This window comes from Mastomys coucha, unplaced genomic scaffold (genome assembly GCF_008632895.1).
Source record: "Mastomys coucha isolate ucsf_1 unplaced genomic scaffold, UCSF_Mcou_1 pScaffold22, whole genome shotgun sequence".
NCBI lineage: Eukaryota > Metazoa > Chordata > Mammalia > Rodentia > Muridae > Mastomys > Mastomys coucha.
In genome coordinates, this window is record NW_022196905.1 from 166665669 (window position 1) to 166688189 (window position 22521).

The 22521-nt window shown below is 44.7% G+C and overlaps 1 protein-coding gene across 5 annotated transcripts in view; it reads right to left on the minus strand.

Annotated features, from left to right (window-relative positions):
* Positions 1–13139, minus strand: part of Tacc1 (transforming acidic coiled-coil containing protein 1) — a 93306-nt gene extending 80167 nt beyond the window's left edge. For 2 of the 5 annotated variants that reach the window (XM_031339344.1, XM_031339342.1), the window contains exon 1: positions 12204–12527. In XM_031339344.1, the coding sequence (XP_031195204.1) occupies positions 12204–12210 (7 nt within the window). In that variant the 5' untranslated portion in view covers positions 12211–12527. Of the gene's footprint in view, positions 1–12203; positions 12528–12938 lie in introns of those variants that run through there. The other 3 variants (XM_031339343.1, XM_031339347.1, XM_031339346.1) reach the window with 3 other exon arrangements.
* Positions 13140–22521: the final 9382 nt, after the last annotated feature.

The following is a 22521-nucleotide window of genomic DNA, read 5'->3' on the forward strand; positions in this document are numbered from 1 at the left end:
CAGGAACTTGGCTAACTCAGAGCCTTAGGGCTCTGGTTCCCGATACCTGCCCCTCCTGAATGATCCACTATGAGGGCAGAACTAGGAATGAAGGTCTACTGGTTTATGAGACTCTCCACCTCATCGACCAGTAGATGAAGATTACATTCTTAAAATGAATATGTTTCCCTCCCTAACTGAATACCTTGGGTTGGGTCCCTCTGAAATTTTCCACTGTTTTTATGTTATGTTTCCTTGGTAACTCTCTCCCCGCCCCCAGCTTGTAGTCTTTCCCTTTAAATACCCCTCACTTCTTGTGTTCGGGGTCGAACTCCTCTGACCAGCATGGTCACGAGATTGACCCCGGTACTGGCCTATCCCAAATAAACCTCATTGCAGCAAGTTCGGTCTCTCGTGAGTTATTGGGTGGTCGCGTCATCCCGAGACTTGAGTAAGGATCTCCCCAGTTCTGGGGGTCTTTCGATATCCTAGTTCTAACCTTGTCCTCAAGAGAACACACCAGATTCCATTTCGGGTATCAATTTGTAATTGTAGCCCTTGATAATTAGGACTTGACTTAGACTCCCCTGTATTATCGCTCCGGGCCATTGGACACTTATTACGTTCTAGTACTAAGTTTGGATGCTGAGTGTCCTCTAAAAGGTCAGAGGGCTACAGGCTTGACCAACCAGAAGATACCCCTGGAAAGTGCCAGAAGCTTTCCTGGGTGGGCTTGGTGGGGAGGTTGTGGAATGCCATTTCAGATTTGTAAATCCCAGTTTTTTCCTCTCTGCCGCACGCTGGTACCAGGATGCGATGCCTTTCTACCAGCCCAAAGCTATGGTTAGGACCTCCAAAACTGTGAGAATAGACCTTTTCTCTTTACAAATTGATTATCTCAAGTATTTCCTGTTAGAGAGACAGAAGCTAATACACACGGCTTCGCATGTGAAGTACCACAACTTGAGGGGAAAAAATATGTATTTGTTTCAGTGATGGTATGCTGCTGGAGATCCAATCTGAAGCCTGTGTATGCTACGTAAATTCTTTTTTGTTGTTCTTTTGAGATATAAGGTCCCTCTCCCTCTCCTTCTCCCCAGCACCGACTCCTATAACCCCCTGATGCTTGCATGCATGCATGAGTGAGCGTGTGCATGTGTGAAGTCCTGGCTGGCTTGGAATTTGCTGTGTAAACCAGGCTGGCCTCAAACTCACAGAAATCCACCTGTCTCTGGTTCCCTGGTGCTGGGATTAAAGGCCTGTGCTATCACGACCAGTTCACATAAATTTTTGAATCTGATCAAAAGAAGGTTGCATGCATTTAGTCCCAGTATTTAGGAAGCAGAGGCAGGTAGATCTCTGTGAGTTAGAGGCCAGTCTGGTCTACAGAGTGAGTTCCAGAATAGTCAGATAGCCAGACTCTGTCTCAAAAAAAAAAAAAAAAAAAAAAAAAAAAAAAAAAAAAAGCCTTTTGTGGTCAAGTAAATAAAATTATCTACACTTAAAAAGACAACCCCAATCATCATCCCCAGTTTCCTACCTTCCTATCTCATCTAAACTTCACTTACTTGGTTTTCTCAAACCTCTGTTTAAGAAATTTTAATGTGCTGGGCGGTGGTGGCTCACACCTTTAATCCCAGCACTTGGGAGGCAGAGGCAGGCAGATTTCTGAGTTTGAGGCCAGCCTGGTCTTCAGAGTGAGTTCCAGGACAGCCAGGGCTACACAGAGAAACCCTGTCTTGAAAAACCAAAACCAAAACCAAACAAACAAACAAAAACCAAAAATACCTTCTTTAACAAAGCCACACCTACTCCAACACGGCCACACCTCCTAATAGTGCCATTCCCTATGAACCTATGGGGGCCGTTTTTATTCAAACTGCCACATTCCACTCCCTGGCCCCCATAAGCTTGTAGCCATATCACAATGCAAAATGCATTTAGTCCAACTTCAAAAGTTCCCACAGTCTATAATAGTCTCAAACATGTTTAAAAGTGCAAAGTCTAAAAGTTCCTTCTGAGACTCATGCAGTCTCTTAACTGTAACCCCCTGTAAAATCAAAATAAAAAAGCAGATGGCATACTTCCCACATACAGTGGCACAGAATATACATCACTGCTCCAAAGGGAGGGAGAGGAGCCTAGTGAGGAAACACCGGACCAAAGCAAGACAGAAAACCAGCTGGGCAAACTCCGAACTCTGCATCTCCACGTCTGATGTCAAAGCGCTCTTCAATCTCCAACTCCTTTCAGCTTTGCTGACTGCAACAAACTTTTTTCTCTCGGGCTGATTCCACTCTCTGTTAGCAGTTCCTCTGCAGGCATCCCTTGGCTCTGGTATCTCCAACATCTTGGGGTCTCCATGGCAATCCAAGTTCCACCTTTATAGCTTCCTTCATGCAATAGTCTCTCTGGGCCTCCAGAGAGGGGCACCCCTCCCTATGCCTGGGACACCTCTCCCTACATCTGGGACACCCCTCTCTACTCCTGGGACACCCCTCCCTACGCCTGGGACACCCCTCCCTACGCCTGGGACACCCCTCCATACCCCTGGGACACCCCTCCCTACACCTGGGACACCCCTCCATACCCCTGGGACACCACTCCATACCCCTGGGACACCCCTTATACCCCTGGGACACCCTTCCATACCCCTGGAACACCCCTCCATACCCCTGATACACCACTCCATACCCCTCCATACACCTGGGATACCCCTCCATACCCCTGGGACACCCCTCCATACCCCTAGGACACCCCTCCATACACCTGGGACACCACTCCATACCCCTCCATACACCTGGGATACCCCTCCATACCCCTGGGACACCCCTCCCTACACCTGGGACACCCCTCCATACCCCTGGGACACCCCTCCCTACACCTGGGACACCTCTTCATACCCCTGGGACACCCCTCCATACTCCTGGGACACCCCTCCATACCCCTGGCCTCAGTGGCTTCCCTTAGCTGCTGAGAGAGACTCCATGTCCTTCTGTCCTTGACTCTAAAATCAGAACCACGTGGCTGAAGCTGCCAAGTTCTGCTGCTTGCTGGGGCTGGAACATGGTCCCCTTGTTCAATTACATCTTCACCAGCTTTCTGTTTTCGAAATATTAATTACTGCCTACCTAAGCTTGGATGTCCTGAAACTTGCTCTGTGGACCAGGCTGGGTTTGAATTCAGAGATCTACCTACCTCTGCCTCTGCAGTGCTGGGATTAAAGTCATACAATGCCACACCTAATCCAAAGCTTTTCTTCAATTTCTTTTTACAAGTTGGAAGCTTGGCTGGGTAGATCTTGCCCAGAAGGTTACCACTCCCTTTATTTCATTTAATATCAGGATTTTTTCTTTATCTCCTTGGACACAGGATTTAACATTCCACTTCCTGGTGCCCCCTTTCTCCTTGAACTGTACATTTTGTATTTTTCCTTGCTCAGCTGGCTCCTTTTCATTATAGATCTTCATAAGAGCGAACAGATCATGACCACATGACAGAATCAATACTAAGCTGTTTTGAAATTTTCTCTGCCAATACAATTAATCCAAAAGTCTTTAATTTACCTTCAGGCAGATGTTTTTTGGGACAAGGGCAGAAATCAACCACATTCTTCAACAAAATATCACAAGAACAATCTCTAGGTCCCATATCAACATTTTTCTCCTCTGAAACCTCTTGAGCCAAGCCCCCACAGTTCAAATCCCCCTCAGCACCGCTGTCTTCCGGGTTCCTACTAGGATGGCTCATTAAACACCACTTAAAGTGTTCACCTGCTTTCATAATCCAAAGTCCCAAAGTCCACATTCCTTCAAACAAAAGCATGGTCAGGCCTGGCACAGCAATACCTGAGTCCCTAATACCAACTTCTGTCTTAGGGTTTCTATTGCTATGAAGAGACACCATGGCCACAGCAACTCTTATAAAAGAAGACATTTAATTGGGGCTGGCTTACAGTTTCAGAGGTTTAGTCCATTATCATCATGGTGGGAAGAATGGCAGCAGACAGGCAGACATGGTGCTGGAGAAGAAGGAGCTCAGAGTTCTACATCTGGGCAGACAGGCAGCAGGAAGTAGGGAGGTGGTTTTATTCAAACCACAGTGACCTTGAACTCATCCTCCTCCCTCCCTCCCTCCCTCCCTCCCTCCCTTGCTTCCTTCCTTCCTTCCTTCCTTCTTCCCTGTCTGTCTGTCTTCCCTGTCTGTCTTTCCTTTCTGTTTGTCTGTCTTTCTTTCTTTGCTTCTTTCTTCCTTCCTTCCTCATTCCCTCTTTCCTCTCTCTCTCTCTCTCTCTCTCGCTCTCTCTCTCTCTCTCTCTCTTTCTCTCTCTCTCTCTCTTTGGAGAAGGTATAAATTTCAAGGCAGGGCCTCACTATGCATCTCTAACTGTCTTGGAACTCACAGAGATCCTCCTGCCTCTGTCTCCACAGTACTGGAATTAAAAGTATGTGTGACTATGCCCAGCTCCATCGCCATTTCTCAAGTGTTAGAACGACAGTCACCATACTCAACCTGATTGGCTATTTTGGGTGCCAGGGGCAGAGGGGATTGTTAGGGCCTTATTTCACATTGGTAATTCTAGAATCTCAGAATAAATGGTTTGTTATAAATAAGAAGCCAAAAGACAACTGCGAAGAAAAACAAGCTATGTTATCCTATAATAAAGAACATAAAGCTAAAGAAGAAACAATAAAGAATAACATCACAGGTTGATTTATGTTAAAAAAAAATCATACTTGCAAGTACTGACACACAGCTTTGATCCCAGTACTAACTAGACAGGCGGATCTCTGTGAGTCTGAGGCTAGCTGGGTCAACATAGTGAGTTCCAAGCCACCCATAGCTACATAGTGGGGCTATGTCTAGCATAGATAGACAGACAGACAGACAGACAGACAGACAGACAGACAGATAGATAGAAGATAGATAGATAGACAGACAGACAGACAGATAGATCGATCATGGCTATCGAATTTATATTGTGATATTCCAGATAATAAAAGCTACAGGAATCTGAATAAAATCTGGGTCTTGGTTAATATTATGGTATCAACATTGACTCATTAGTGTAACAAATGTGCTGTACTAAAACAACATGTTGCTAAAAGGAGAAACACCACATGGAATACAAGGGAGCACTCTAGATCAACTTTTCTGTAAGGTAAGGAAAGGATTATTTAAGAAATACCTCTCCTCCAGGCCAGCACTTGAGAGGCAGAGGCAGGCGGATCTCTAGGTCAAGACCACCCTGGTCTACAGACTGAGTTCCAGGACAACCAGGTAATTTCCCTCAAAGCTTAACAAATGAAGGCAGCAGAAAAAGTTTATAGACTTGCATAACAATGTACATGAACTAAGCACAGGGGGTGCTGTATACGGTGCTGTGTACTTAACATCACTTACAGGACCTTATATCAGTACTGTAATGGGTAGTATTTTTTATTTATTTTATAGTATTTATTTTGATTATTTTTATGTGTACGAGTACAATGGTTCCATGCATGACAAGCAAGAAGACGTGTCAGAGCCCCTGGAATTGGAATTACAGGCAGTTGTGAGATATCATATGGGTACTGGGAGCTGAACCGGAGTGACGGATAATCTTGATTATTAATTTGGCGGACTTCAGAAGCACCTGGAAACAAACTTCTAGACAGACTGTGAGACCATTTTAGATCAGGTTGATTGGGATGACCAGTCCTAAGGGCTACCTTCCCACGGGTGGGGGTGGGGGGGATTTAATGAAAGGAGAAATTGAGCTGAGTACAAGCAGGCATCATTCTTGCTTCCTGACTGCAGACGCAGCGAGACCAGTCACTTAGTGCTTCTATTACTACGTCCTCCCTGCCAGGATGGGCTGTAATATCAAACTGTGAGCCAAAAGAAACCGCCCTTCTCTGCATTGCTTCTGTCCGGTTATAAAGGTAACTAACACAATTAGTTACCATGGAGATGAGATGCAAAGAGAAATCAAATTCAGCACACTACTTCCCAGCTATGAGAGTGTCTATTACAAACAGTTCGGTAGTTTAGAGCATTTGCTATCCTTCCAGAGGACTGGGGTTCAATTTCCAGCACTCACACACTGACTCACAACCAAGCACTCCATGGAGTTCCAGGGGAGTCTCACACCTTCCTCCCGGCTCTTCGGGCCCCAGGCATGCACATGGGGTACCTAGATACGTGTAGGCAAACACTCATATACATGAAATAAAAATAATCTTTAAAAAGAGGTGGGAGCAATGGAGAGATGGTTTCAGTAGTCAAGAACATTTGCTGCTCTTGTAGAAGACCAGGATTCAGTTCCCAGCACTAACACTATGGTTCACAACCATCACAACTCCAGTTCCAAGGCATCTGGCAACCTCTGCAGGCCCTGCACACACATGCATGCAGACGCACACGTAGGCAAGTACTCACTTTATATATATATATAAATATATATACATATATATATATACATATATGTATGTATGTATATATATATATATGTACATGTATATATAATTATAAGCACGGAGAAGGGCAAGGAGAAACAACTGGGACACCCATGCCTTGTTGGTGACAATGTTAAATGCTGTGGCCACTTTGGGAAACTGCAAAAAACTTAAGCAGAATCGCTCAGTTGTTTTAGAATTCTTGTGCGAGAGCACACAGCCCAAAGATTCTAGAGCAGGGTCTCACTTATTAATTATTCATAATAATTAAAACAAGGGAGAGACCGAGTCACATGACCACCCACAAATGAATGAAGAAAAAGAACCTCTCTCTCTCTCTCTCACACACACACACACACACAGAGTGTACTCGTGTACACATCTGAGCCTCAGTTTATTCATTCTGATACATACTACAATATGAACAGATTTGAAAACATCATGCTAAGTGAAATAAGCCAAACAGTCTTCGTTAAGAGTTTTACTGCTGTGAACAGACACCATGACTAATACAACATTATAAAATACAACATTTAATTGGGGCTGGCTTAGAGGTTCAGAGGTTCAGTCCATTATCATCAACTTGGGAACATAGCAGCATCCAGGCAGGCATGGTACAGGAAGAGTTGAGAGTTCTACATCTTCATCTGAAGGCTGCTAGCAGAATACTGGCTTCCAGGCAGCTAGGATGAGGATCTTTAAAGTCCATTCCCACAGTGACACACCTACTCCAACAAGGCCACACCCACTCCAACAGGGCCACACCTTCTAATAGTGCCACTCCCTGAGCCTAGCATATTCAAACCTTGACGTAGACACAGGAAGAATACTATATGATTCGACATGTATGAGGGACCTAGGATAGGCAGATACAGGCCAAAATACAGGCCAAAAGTTCCCAGGAGTAGGTGACAAGGAACGGAAGCCATCACTCAGTGAGTGCAGAGTCTGTGGCTTTTGAAAAGGGTCTGAACGGTGACGATATTTACACATTATTAGTGTACCCACACACATACACACAAACGATTAGAATCGTGACGATATTTACACGTTATTAGTGTACCTACACACATACACACAAATGATTAGAATCGTGAACTTTAGTATTGATTCTGACCATAATGTGGGAGACAGAAAAATAAAAAAGCCTGCACACCCCTACCCTCCCACCCCTGTAGCCAGAGTGAGCTTCGTCAGAAGGCAGACCCACACAGATGGTGCTGGTTCATTCTGGCCTCAGGTTAAAGACGTTCTGTATAGAACAGCCTAACTCTGGCATCTCCCCAGCTCAGACTCCAGACAATCCAGCAGCTGTGCCTTTTCTTTTTATTATTGTTTTCCTTCGTTCTTGTGTTTAATCCTGAAATGTGTGCCAACTGGGGGAGGGTGTAGGGTGAGGAGAAGATGGGGTGCTGCTGGATGCTAGCCCCAAATGGGAAAAGTTTGTGGAAATAAGTTGTGCATGCTCTCCTACTCGGTAGCTATCTTGACAGAGTATGTGACTCTGACTATTTCCAGCTCCTCACACACACACACACACACACACAAACACACACACACACCACCACACACTTGGTCTCACATACACATACTTGATCACACACAAACACACTTGGTCACACACATACACAAACTTGGTCACACACACACACACTTGGTCTCACACATACACACTTGGTCACATACACACACTTGGTCACACACACACTTGGTCACACACACACTTGGTCACACACACACAAACTTGGTCACACACACACACTTGGTCTCAACATACACACTTGGTCACATACACACACTTGGTCTCACACACACACACACACATAAGCAGAAACACGTTTAGTCAGTCGCTGACCTAGTCCATTATTTACTAAATCCCAATGGAAAGATTGGTTCAGAAACTTAACAGGTGCACATCTTATATTTCAGACAGACAAGCTAAATAAGAATGAGGTGATTATTTATAAATCATAGGCTCTATTTTATATCATTCTCCAAAACCTCCCCCCACAAACCTCTCATTGTTCTTAGAAAAGCCACCACTGACAAATTGCTGAGAGCAATCAGCCAGGGAAGTGGGGGTGGAGGAGTGGGGGCGGGGGAGGTGTTTCAAACAGTGTGGCAAACTACCCCACACCCAAGGAGTGCCTATCTTCTGGTGGTTCCTTCCTAAAAGGACTGGAAATTATCTGAATTAAAAATTCAGAGATGGCTGAGTTAGTAATGCAGCTTGATTGAGAAAGAGCCTAAGTGGCAAACCTGGGGCCCTGGGTTCAACCCCCAGCTCTGCATAAAACCAGGCTTGGCCGTGCACACCTCTAATCCAGCACTAGCGAAGCCAGGGCAGGTATTTCCCAAGAGTCCTAAAGTAAGTGTCCTCAACGCAGTGTCACAGGAATCCTAACCCAGGCCTGCCTGGCCCCACAGCTGTGCTTCCTCCGTCCTCAAAGCCCCCAGGAATGAATGAGCGAATGAATGAATGAATGAAATTCCTCTAGCTTTTTTGTTTTGTTTTTCAAGACAGAGTTTCTCTGCATAGCCCTGGTTGTCCTGGGTTCAGAGATCTGCCTGCCTCTACCTCCTGAGGGCTGGGATTAAAGGCATGCACCACCAATGTCCTACACATTTAAAATTTTTATTTTCAAATGTTTTTTGCCTGTTCACACATATGTGCAATATGTGCATGCACACTTGATGCTTTTGGAAAGCCAAAAGAGGGTATCAGATTCTCAGCTTCGAGTTCGAGTTGTGAGTAACAGTGTGGGTCCTGGGAATCAAACCTGAGGTTCCTAGAAGAGCAGTCAGTTCTCTTAACCACTAAACCATCTCGTCTGTCTCTAGCTTTTTACCCAAGCCCTGGGCTCAGAGAAGGTCCATAGCTAAACTTTAAACGCTGATGAATTTGACCTTGAGCCAGTCATTTGTTTCCATGCGCGTCTCTGCTTCTTTGTATTTCTCAGCTGAGTTCTTGCAAAAGCTTTATCTGAAATCCGAACTGTGAACATTCTCAAAGACAATTTCTCCCTCAAAAGAAAATGCCTTTGAGTGCGTTAGTCATGTGACTTTCATGCTAATGGGGGCGTCCTTGAGGTCAGCCTTATCCAGGGCAGCCACATATCCGACAGGAAGCCGGTAGGGACCCATGTGAACAATGAGTCCTTGCTCTCTTGGAGACCCTGGAGAGACTTGTGGCATGCTCTTCCACTCAGCGGCACTTGGGTAAAAATACTTTTTTGCTTACGAAATCTCATCTTTTTCAAAAGTAAATTCTTTTTTTTCCCTCTTGAAACAGAGTTTCTCTGTGCAGCCATGGCTGTCCTGGAATTTGTTCTGTAGACCAGGCTGGCCTCAAACTCACAGAGATCTGTTTGCCTCTGCTTCCCACGTGCTGGGACGAAAGGTGTCCACCACCACGCCTGGCTTCTAAGGGGTCTTTAAGTGGAAGTCCCACGTGTCTGCTAAGGCTGCCTCACTGAGGAAAGCCTGTGTACTCTGATGAGACCAAAAATCCCAGTCCTGAGAATGAAGCCCAGAGCCTAGGCAAGTCTCTACCATTGACTTATCTCCCGGTGTCCTTCATTGAAGTGAAGAGGTTGTACTCCTAAGCAAAGATCAAGGATGGCTGCCATTTGCACTGGTTAATTTTAGGCAAGTTTGACTATACACAGAAGGTACGTGAAGAACCTCTGGGGGAACAGCGAGACACTAGATAATTTAACAACTGATGACTGAGCACCCCAGCAGCTGAACTCAAATACACCTTCATTTCTCCAAAGGCTGCCAGTGAATGGGCCCACTACTTACTCCCAGAGTTTCCAGTAAACCTGGCCACCATTCACAAAGAGCATTCAGCTTTCATCCTTGACTGAACGAATAAACTGTATGTTCCAGATAAAATGGTTCACAGATAAAAATGGCTGTGATTCGCACAATCATCTATCAACCTCAGAACAGCCTATGAAGCAGTTCCTACCATTGGTTAACAAATGATGAAACTGAGACCCAGAGACACTAAGAAATAGAAAAAAGTCCCCCAGCTGTCAGGAAACAGGCCCCGAAATTAAAGGCACAGCTATTCCCACCCCACAAACACACCTGTCTGTCTGTGTGTCTGTCTGCTTCTCTCTCTTTCTTTCTCTGTGTATGTGTGTGTGTGTGTCGGTATGTCTGTGTCTCTGTCTCTCTCAGAGTTATTTATTTTTATTTTATGAGTATGAGTGTTTTGCCAGCATGTATGTATGTACACATTTGTGCCTGGCGCCCAAGAAATCCAAAGATGATGGCAGATTCCCTGGAACTGGAGTTATGAATGTTTCTGAACCACCATGTTGGTGTTGGGAATTGAACTCAGGTCCTCTGCAAACGGAGTACTCTTAACCACTGAGCCATCTCTCCAGCCCCCTATTTTTCTTTCTTTTTTGGTTTGTTTGTTTGTTTTGAGGCAGGGTTTCTTTGTGTAGCCCTGCCTGTCCCAGAACTCCGTAGACCAGGTTAGCCTCAAACGCAGAGATCCACGTGCCGAGGTCTCCAAGTACTGGGATTAAAGGCGTGTGCCTCCGTCACCACCAGGTTTATGTTTGTTTCTTAAAAGTTAGGTCAACCTAAGCAATTTTATATTTTTGTATTAAGCAATACCAATTCAGATTTCTTCCTTTTCAGGGAAAAAAATGAAAGAAAGAGGGAGTGGGGTGAGGTGGGGTTCTGTCAAGTGAACTAAAAATCTGGCTGGCTTTTTTCCCCACGTTTTTCATGGGGGTGGGTAGCTACAACAAGCGCTTTGAAGTTAGACACGCCAGGGTCTAGCACTTTTCTAGCTAGGGGACCTTGGACCAATTACTTGATTTCTCTGTTTCAGTTTACTTACTGGTAGACTAACAAGAAATGAATTCAGTGTTCTTGGAGATTAAATAGCACAAAGCAATTATTAAGCTTTCTTACAAATCTTACACGCTCAGGGAATTTCAACGATCCTTTCTACTAAAAAGGTGTCCAAACTACGTTTCGGTTTCTGATCCTATGTAAATATTGGGAGGTCCGGAGCTGGTTAGGTATGGTTCAAGCATTAAAGAAAGTTGATACTAAGCCTGACTGAGTTCGACTCCAGGAAACCACTTGTTGGAAAGCAATCTGGCTTCCACATGTGCGCCCTGACACAAATAGATAATCCTGAAAAATAATAAAGGTTTTTAAATAGTAGGAGGTCAAAATGATGTATTTACTATTTGGATACCAGGAGGCTGTTTTCCATTAAAAAGATGATTTTTTTTTTTTTAAAGGAAAGAAAGAAAAGCCTTGCCAAGCCACAGCGTCTATCTCCCTCAAACTTGGTTGAAGTTTGCTGGAAATAAAGAGCCACCTCCAGTTTACACTCTGGTGTGCGCGCGCGCGCGCGAACACACACACACACACACACACACACACGCACACACACACACACGCAGAGTTTGAACTGTTCCGATAGCTCTTTATCAACACGTCCCCCTCTCCCCACGCACAGGCAACTTTTACTACTTCCCGCACCGGGTTCCCTGCCGAGTCCTTAACGGTACTTGGTGTCCCCAGCTGTCGCTGTCCCGGAACAAAGCACTTACTGCGGCTACAATGCTGCCCTTCTCTGAGGTCATCGTGAAACTCGCCGCAAACAAGAGGGAATTCTTGAGAGCCACAAGCGCCACATCCCGCTCCCTGGACCCCGCAGGCCCGGACGGGTCTCAGTGAGCACCCCCACCCCATCCGGCGCCGGTCCCTGTCCCGGGTCCCCAAGCCCCACGCCCTGCGCAGACTCACGCGGCATCCACGGCTGTCGGGGGCGTCTCCCACGCGAGCCCCGGGCCGCGACCCTGGGAGTGCGAGCCGCCCATCACAGCCAGCCCACGGGTGACCTCGCTGGAGGCGGCGGGAGGAAGGGCCAGAGGCAGGGCGGGGCCGCAGCCACCTCCCGCCCGCTCGCCCAGGCTGCAACCAACCGAAGCAACTACTTCTGTCACCGTGTTCGTCCCCACTAGCTAGCTGGGTGCCTTGGGACTTGCTTTCTTCATCTGTAACACAAGGGAGTGTGTTCACCGCTAAGTGTGCACTTTGCCTCTGCCGACCGAAGAATGAACTCTTTTCCAAATCATAAGAGAGAGGAAGGGGGGGAAAGGCACCCCTTTAAATCCCAGCACTCAGAGGCAGGTGGATCTCTGTGAGTTCGAGGCTGGCCTGATCTCTGTAGTAAGTTTCAGGACAGCGAGAGCTACATAGTAAGACCCTGTCTCGAAAGAAAAAAAAAAAAAAAAAAAAAAAAGAAACCAAAATAAAAAGAAAGAAGAAGGAAGAGGAGGAGGAAGAGAAAGAGGAAGAAGGGGAGGGGAAGGAACTGCCCGAGGTCAGGTTCACCTTCCTTCAGGAGGTGTCCCCTCCTGGCTCCCTTCTGTACCTCGCCTGTACCTCACCTGTACTACCTCGACTTGCCTCTCCCGTAGGCCGGATAGCTTTTCACCTGGTCTTGCCTCTCCCGCGTAGGCCGAGGTGGCTTTTTACCTGGCACACTGGGAAGCCTTTTTCTGCTCGCATCCGTCCATCTTTCCGCCCTACTCAATCTCCTTCTATCACATAATTCTGTATCCTTCCAACACAGCCTTTGGTGTCTTCCTCTCTAGAACGCCAGCCAGTTCCATGAAGATAGCAGCGAACGTGTTTGTTTCTTGTCTGCTGGCTTGGAATGGTCTCGAATCCCTCCCTAATCTTTCTGCTCCACCTCCCAAGTGCGAATATTAATAAGTACGTGCCAGTGGATCCAGCTATTTGCTCAGTTTTGTTTTGTTTTGCTTTGCTTTTGTTCGTTTGCTTGGTTTGTTTTGGTTGCTTGTTTATTGTTTTTGAAAAAAAAAAGTCTTGCAAAGGTTACAAAAGGCTGGCCTTGAACTGAGTTCTGATTTTTTCACTGGCCCACGCCACTGTTAGAATGTAACTTATTTAAAAAATATATATTTATTTATTTATTTTATGCATGTGAGTACACTGTAGCTGTAGAGATGGTTGTGAACCTTCATGTGGTTGTTGGGAATTGAATTTTTAAGGACATCTGCTCACTCTGGTCGGCCCCACTTGATCTGGCCCAAAGATTTATTTATTATTATACATAAGTACACTGTAACTGAGTTCAGATGCATCAGAAGAAGGAGTCAGACCGGGTGGTTGTGAGGCACTATGTGGTTTCTGGGATTTGAACTCAGGACCTTCGGAAGAGCAGTCAGTGCTCTTACCCACTGAGCCATCTTGCCAGCCCAGAATGAACTTTTTTAATGACTAGAAGTTTCTCGAATGTTTCCTAGTTCACTAGCAATAAATATACACTAGTTGAACAAAAGCATTAATTGCTGGGCCCACAGAACAGGGCCAAACATTAATTCTCTTCTTGACTGGAAGCTAAAGGAAAATAAAGAGATATGTGGCTACGCTTTTATTTTTTCTACGAAGAATAAGAAAACCTTACCTTTACAACAGATCTCTCTTGTGTGTCAAAGTTTTGACTACCTATTGTTTACCCTCACTGCTCAAGTGGAGAAGCCAGCCAAGTGCGACAATGCTGACACACCTGGAGTGGGAAATTAAAAATTAATTAAATTAAGTAAAAGCATCATGAAGCTGGAACTGAGATTTTTGTAGCAAAGGTTTCAAACAGCTGGGGAAACCTGCTGTAGGCAGGAGCCCATCTTGTAAAGAGTCTAGGCTCTTCAGAGGTTGTCTGGAACTTCACAGTGTCTTGGGGCTCAGCCCCTCCTCCTGGGGAGGTCTTCATTCTCAGTGAGACCTGCCAAGGGAAACTGGAGGGATGGAGCCAGCAGCGGGTGGGAACCAGAAAGTTTCCTTCCCTGGGCTGATAAGATGTACTGTGGGATCTTTTATTTCTGTTAATGCAGAAAGGCACTGGGTAGTGTCACTAAAGTGGCTTAAAAGGAGAAGGTGGGGCTGAAGCTGGGGCTCAGTATTAGCACACTTAACTGGTATGTTTGAAACCATCTTTGATTCCTAGCACTAAAGACGAAAAGAAAGAATGGGGAGGAGGAGGGAAGAGGAGGAGGGAGAAGAGGAGGAGAAAGAAGAAGAAAGAAGAGGTGGAGGAAGAGGGGAAGATGAGACTGACTGAATAAATAAGAAAGAAAGAAAGAAAGAAAGAAAGAAAGAAAGAAAGAAAGAAAGAAAGAAAGGGAGAAAGAGAATAGGGAATCTGCTGTGTTGCAGAGACATTGAGACAACCAGAAAGCAATGACTCTAAAAATAAGTGAATGGCCGAGGCCTGTCACATGGTGCGGGGTGTTCATCCTCAAGGTTGCCTTGTTTATTTGGCTGCCCTAGCAGTTACAGGAAAGGTTTGTGGGTAGCTGGGTCTCCAGAGTCACGGGAGTGATGATAGGAAGGGGCACATCTTGTCCTTGAGAAGGAACTGATGAGAGCTCTTTAGGAAGCATGTCCGAAACAGACTGAGATCCCCGGATGCTCCTCAGCCCCCAGGATACACTGTGTCCCCATGGAGGCAGAACCAAGACTTTTTAATCTCTTCCTGACACGGCTGTGGTTTTCCAGATCAGAACAAGCTGTGGGGTTATCCGCTATCTCTGTTCAATGTGCCTTTGTTCAAAGTCCTCTTTTTTATTTTAGGCTTCAGTTAAAAACCAAGAAACGTCAGCATTCCCAATATAGACATAGTGTGTGAGCGCAACTCCATCTCTCTAAAACAGCTTGCATCAAATGAGGATCAGGTTTCAGAAGAAGTCGCCCTGAGAAATACATGCTGGTCTCAACGATGCAACATTTCACCTGGATATCATTTCCATGTTGATTTTTTTTTTTTTACAAAAACACTTAAATTTTTATTATTTTATTTTATGTGTATGAAGGTTTTGCCTGTGTGTATGTCTAAGCATCATATGCATGCCTGATGTGCGAGGAGGCCAGAAGAGGGCATCAGACTTCTGAAGCTGAAGTTACAAGAGGCTGTGAGCTGCTGTGTAGGTGCTGGGAGTGAAACTCAGGTCTTGTAGAAGGACCGCCAGTGCTCTTAACTGCAGAGCTGTGTATCCTGCCCCTTGCATGCCCGTGTATAAAGGATAAATTTGCTCCATAGTTTGAGTCACCGATTATTCTTGAAACCAAGCAGAATGAATGTTCCAATGCTATCATCCTCTCTCAAAATAATTTGTGTATATAAGTTGCTTGATCTTCCCATAGGAGATTGCAAATAAGCTTGTCAACTGCATTAAACTGTCAATTAGTCCAAGAAGAACCGAAAATGGCGGATGCTGAGGCTTCCAGTATAGGAACAGAGCATATGAGCATCCATTTTGTCTGCCTCCTTTAATGCCTGTCAAGCTGTTGTGCTTGAAATTTTTCAGTGGGAGGGGGGTGTTAATTTTTATTTTATATTTTATTTATGTGTATGTGTGCTGTGTCTTTGTGTGTATATATATAAATGTACATGTGAGTACCTATGGAGACCGGAAGAGGGTGCTGGATCCCCTGGAACTGGGGTTATAGGTGGTCCTGAGCTAACTGATGATGTGGATGCTGGAAGCCACACCCTGGTCCTCAGGAAGAGCCACAGCACTCTGAACCACTGAGCCTCTCTCCAGCCCCACTCTATAGGTCTTACACATCATTAGTAAGACTTATTCTAAGATTTTGATTCTATTAGAGATGGGATTATTTTTATCATTTTTAAAGATTAATCATTCATATGTATATGAATATATATGTACATACACACACTATCTTCGGGCATACCAGAAGAGGGTATCAGATCCTATTACAAAACCTGGACCATGTGGTTGCTAGGAATTGAACTCAGGACCTCTGAAGAGCAGCTGGTAATCTTAACCAATGAGCCATCTTACCAGCCTTCATTTTGGATTCTAAATAATAGTTGCTAGATACAATTCAATTGTAAGATACAATTCTAGACAGTTTCAGCTAGGCAGTTTCTTGCTAACATCACTCATCTTAGTCAGTAGGATGAAAATAGAAGCATCGAGTCCACCTCCTTGGGTGTATCACAATGAGGATGGGGAGATGAGTGGGTCCCCTCGATTTTCCCTGCTAGTTAGAATGGAATAGCTGACTACCACGTTTAATCTCAACGTGGAAGCAGGTATTGGGGGGAAGTAACCTGAACCTTTGAAACGCTGAAGCCCCTAGCTTGCCCACAATTTCTTCATATGCAAAGAAAAATAAGCATATCTCATTTACCCATTGTTGCCTTGCATTTCTATAACATTTGGTCAAGTCCTTGAAGATTCCGATTATTCATTTGGGAGAAGAATTCTATTATTATGCAGACAAAAAGCCCAGGACCTGGAATTCCTTACCAACCCTGCCAGCAACCACTCCATCCTGCTCTATAGACAGAGGTTTACAGACACTAGCTTGACACTTCAGCTGCAGCTGAAACTGTCTAGAAGTCTCTTGAGCCATCAACACTGCCAGCGTTCCACACAAGCCCGTGTTTTGAACGCTTCCTCCCCATCCAGCCGCTATACTGTGAGAGACTAGACTGAAACTAGGAGGTGGGCTTAGCTGGAAGAAGTTCACTGGGGGCCGGTTCTCAGAAGCTTATCCTCACCTACTTCCCATCCTCTCTCAGAGTCCTCCTTGCAAACTGCTTTGCCTTCCACAGCGGGGAGCTAACCTCCGGAAACTCTGAGCCTTAAGTCGTTTGGTCACAGTGACTAGGGAAGTCATACTATTGAAAGATTGATGCTCGAAAAGCCTCAGGTGGGGTGAGATGCTCGTGACAGGAGAGCTCAAGGACTTGAGGGATGATAAGCTTCTGATAAGGAGGCCCACATTCCACACCTGCTGGCGTCGACACGCTTCCAAACTGCAGGGGGCGCGCCTGCAGAGAGGATCTTCCATTCCCAGCGTTCCTCCTTGCCATCCTATAAAGCCCAGGAGCACAGTCTCACTTCCGGGAAGAGACCACGGCCTTCAGCTTTTCTGATTAAGGGACGATGATGCCTCTGGAGTCAGCCGTCTTTATTTCATTTCCACGTTGCCTCTGTCATCCCTAGCTCACAACTATGCCCAGTCCTAAACCACGTCCCCTGAAGGATGCTTTCATTCTCTTCTCCCTCAAGTTAGGCTTTGCTCTACGGTGGCTTTTTTTTTTTCCTTTCGACATAACATAAGCATCCCACCCCCATTTTGGAGTAGAGAGCATCTTGGCCAGGCACCGTGGCTAACTGCACAGAACACTTTTGGGGGTAACACAGACTGTGGTAATTGCGTGGGAGCTACTGGCACCCCCTACTAGAAAAAGGGAAGGTCACAGGCCATCACCTGGACTCTAGTTGAAAAACCAGCCTGCCTCCATCTTGGACTTGAAATCCATCTTATAGTAAAGGCAAACTCAGTTCGTTTCTCTCTCTCTCTCTCTCTCTCTCTCTCTCTCTCTCTCTCTCTCTCTCTCTCTCTCTCTCTCTCTCTCTCTCTCTCTCTCTTCTTTTTTTGGTTTTTCGAGACAGGGTTTATCTGTATAGCCCTGGCTGTCCTGGAACTCACTCTGTAGACCAGGGTGGCCTAGAAGTCAGAAATCCGCCTACCTCTGCCTTCCAAGCGCTGGGATTAAAGGCATGCGCCACCACTGCCGGGCTCAGTTCCTTCCTTTTTATCATTAAGTCTGTTTCTTAAGGATTGGACTATTCCCCACCTATAACCTTATCTACAAATGATTCTATGCTGCCTATTCCAGGAGACAGCAACCGTGTCTTTGTTTCAAGACATTGTTCTGACCATCTTGCAACTCTACCTTTGTTTCAAAATGTTACTATGACCACCTTGTTATGCTACTTCTGTAACCACATCTATTTGCCTTCTACCAACACTACCCCCATTTGAAACCTCCTACTCCTGACTCTACTCCTATAAAAAACCCAAACCAAACCAAACCAAACCAAAAACAAAAAAAAAAAACCAACCTTATCTTGCCCATGTTCAATGCTGACCTCCTGAACCTGGGAGAAACAGCCAGTGTACAAGATTTAAAAAGCTTGCTTTAATTAGTTTGGCCCTGATGGTTTGGGCCAGTGGTCTTTCTCCTTGAATCTTTGGGATGAATACCAGCCATCACTGCCTTTGGCTCCTCCCCCAGCTCCAAGGGATCTTGGGAGATGTACAAAAAGAGGAAGCTAACTGATAAGGGGGACTCCAAGATGCACCTTCCCTGAGTCTATTGTCTACAAAATGGGGTGGGACTTTGGAGTGGCAGCTGGTTTGAGAACACCCACACCCATGTAAATAACCAGTCAGCAAGCTCAAGGCGTTCATTGGTTCATTAAGTTCGACTGTGGTGGGATTGTTCCCTGTTCAGAGCTATCTGGGGTTGGAAGAGAACCCAGGCACTCCAAGTAATCTGGCCTTAAGCAAAGAGGTCAGTGAGCAGGGTAAGAACACGCCCAGCCTCCTAGCAGGGTAAGAACACGCCCAGCCTCCTACCACCAGCCGGGAACTGGAGATTTGATTGGAGCCGTCTAAGTGCAGTTGAGTAGTTCAGATAGCGGTTAACCAAAGCAGCTCCTTGCTCCAGGACCTCGCCTTTCTTCAGAAACCTTTAAGAGTTTAGACCTTTAAAGAAACAAATGTAAGTGATGAGCGTGAGTTATGAAAGAGGCTATAAAGCCAGCCATGGTGGCTCACACCTTTAGTCCCAGAACTCAGGAGGCAGAGGCAGGTGGATCTCTGAGTTTGAGGCCAGCCTGGTCTACAGAGTGAGTTTCAGGATAGTAAGGCTACACAGAGAAACCCCGTCTGAATCCCCTAAAAAAAAAAAATACAAAACTAACTGTTTTTCTAGTTCCAATTCTCTCGTGGATTTTTTTGGGGGTGGGGATTACGTGGTGGATAAGTGCATAACATATTTTATACCAAAAGTATAAAATTTAATGTGAAACTTCATAGGTTCTGTTTCAAATGCCAATTTTTTTTAAAGATTGATTGATTGATTGATTATAAGTACACTGTAGATGTCTTCAGACATACCAGAAGAGGGCAGATCCAATTACAGATGATTGTAAGCCACCATGTGGTTGCTGGGATTTGAACTCAGGACCTCTGGAAGAGCAGTCGGTGCTCTTAACCACTGAGCCATCTCTCCAGCCCACCAATTCTAATTGTATATAAAAGTTCATTGTACGGCTGGAGAGAAGGCTCAGTAGTTAAGAGCACCGACTGTTCTTCCAGAGGTCCTGAGTTCAAATCCCAGCAACCACATGGTGGCTTACAACCATCTATAATGAGATCTGATGCCCTCTTCTGGTGTGTCTGAAGAGAGCAATGATGTACTCATATACACAAAATAAATAAATCTTTAAAAAAAATAGTTGATTAAAAGTTCATTGAGTTGAATAGACTTTTGATCTGGTTAATTTTGGTGACTCGTATTCTTATTTATTAACAAATTGTGTTTTACAATAAAGTTTTCTTTAAAAAAATTAAAAACAAGGACAAAACAAACAAACAAAAACTACTAACTTTTTCTGAAGAGCCTCTTCCCTCAGACCTGGAGATTCCTGCCCACTTCCTGTGGTAATGGGTCTCTTGCCTGAGGGAAAATCTGCCTCAGCGTTCCTCTCAAACGACCCCTTCACTCCTTCTGCAATAACCTTATATTTTGGTGCCGAAACTCAGGAGCAAGGTGTCATGGGAACAGATCGCCCTGCTCGAGGCTTTCCCATCTCTGCCTCTGTAATTCTTATATCCATCCCCAGGACTTTCTTTAGCTGAGAGCTGAAGGGGTAAGCCTAGAGGGCCATCTTGTGGGAGGGGCTTCCTTAGCCCACCACCACACTCTGCTCTTGTCCTCGATCACCAGCAAGACCGCCACCCCCTGCCTAGCAACCTCGTCACCTAGCGCTGCTGAGGCTGCTGCTCCTCACAGCGGGCGGGGCCAAGACTGCCGTTTGTACCTTCATTCTACTGGTCTAAGAGATCTATAGATACCCAGGTTTTCAAATCTCCAAAAATGGTGAAGTTTCCCTTTTCTCCACAGTTGGTTTGTAGAGTCTATTTCAATTTGCGAGTCCCCTCCCTCACTTTGATATATGTACATGTATATATATGTACATGTATATATATACACATATATATGTATATATACAAAACAAACAAATAAACAAACAAACAAAAAACTAACCTTCAGTCTCCTAGCCATCCTCTGTAGCCTGAGAAAACGCCTTCAGCCATTTTGCACGGTGCAGTCCCTCTACCCCCAAATCAAGCTCTTAGGCAGCTGGCCAGAAAACACACTTATCTGAGAACTTCATAATAAAATTCAAGAACCAATGAGAAGCTACTCCGTTTTGCTAACCCTGGCTCTACATTTGCCCTTCACCGGCCCTCAGGCCTAGGTAAGCTCTATACTTGGAGTTATAAATGTTCTACCTGTTTCCACTAAGGGGACACTTTGACTTCATAGACTCCTGTGTGTGTTCGTTGATTTTTTTTTTTTTTTTTGGTTACAGTTTATAATTATTTTCATGTAATTATTTATATCCCATTTTGGCTGCTAGCTTGCTGTTATTTGTAGGTATGGTAATGTTTTCATGTAACATTCTTTATGTATTATGTCCTAAAAACAATCTAAATACCAAAATCAGTGTTCATTTTGTTTGCTCACCCTTTTAAATATATTGAGGGCTATGCTTGGGATATGCCTAATTTTAAGAGTTCATGTGTTCATGTATGTATGTGCATGTATGTACATGGAAACATACATTTTGTTTAGATTTATTTAGTTTATTTTATGTGCACGAGTGTTTGGCTGACATGTGTGTAAGTGTACCACATGTATGCCTGGTCCTCCAGAGGCCAGCAGAGGGCATCAGATCCCATGGAACTGGAGTTACATCTGATTGAGGGCCACTGTGTAGGTGCTGGGAACTGAACCAGGTCTTCTAGAAGAGCAGCCAGTGTTCTTTAGTGCCAAGCCATCTCTCCAGCTCATATGTAAACATTTTAAAGATGATTTCATTCTGCTAAAAAAAGAAGTTTTACAAGGTTCTTATCCTTGTCAAACCACACAAAATGTAAAACTAAGTAAGTCAGTCATTTTAAAGCCCATCTAACTGCTTAAGATGCACAGAGACATTTTAAAGTCTGCAGATAATCCTAATGTGTTTGATTATATCATAAATTATATCCTACATTTCTTTTTATCATGTACTGGGGATATAACTTATTCCGTACTTTCAGACCTAACATGCTTTGCTTGTGTCCGTGTCTGTTGCATATTTAAGATTCAACGCACAGGTTTTCCTCTTTGGAAAGCTGGGTAGGTGGCTCAGTGATTAGGAACATGCATCACTCTGGGGTTCAGTTTGGTTCCCAGTACCCATGGTTTGTGGATCACAACCTATACCTGTAGCTCCGGGGAGATCCAGTGTTTCTGGTTTCCTCTGGTACCTGCACACACACACACACACACACACACACACACACACAGAGAGAGAGAGAGAGAGAGAGAGAGAGAGAGAGAATAAAATAAAGTAAAATCCTTAAAACAATGAACAAAATATAGTTGCTTTATTGAGGAAAAAAGGGGTGTTTCTAACATTTTATAAACAAGAGAAGATATAAATTCATAAATATAAAATATGTGTTCTTAAGATGTTATGCCTTTAAAAAGATTTTATTTAATTATTTTATATATATGAGTGCTCTATCTGTATGTACACCTACATGCCAGAAAGGGCATCAGTTCCTGTTATAGAAGGTTGTGAGTCACCATGTGGTTGCTGGGACTTGAACTCAGGACCTCTGGAAGAGCAACCAGTGCTCTTAATGGCTGAGCTATCTCTCCAGCCCCCAATATGGGTTTTTTTAAATTTTTTTAATTTATTTATTTTATTTATTTTTTATTTTTATTTTTATTTTTATTTTTATTTTTATTTTTATTTTTTTGAGACATGGTTTCTCTGTATAGCCCTGGCTGTCCTGGAACTCAGTCTGTAGACCAGGCTGGCTTTGAACTCAGAAATCTGCCTGCCTCTGCCTCCCAAGTGCTGGGTTAAAGGCATGCACCACCACTGCCTGGCTATTGTGTTCAATTGTTAAACTAGGTGTGTGTGTGTGT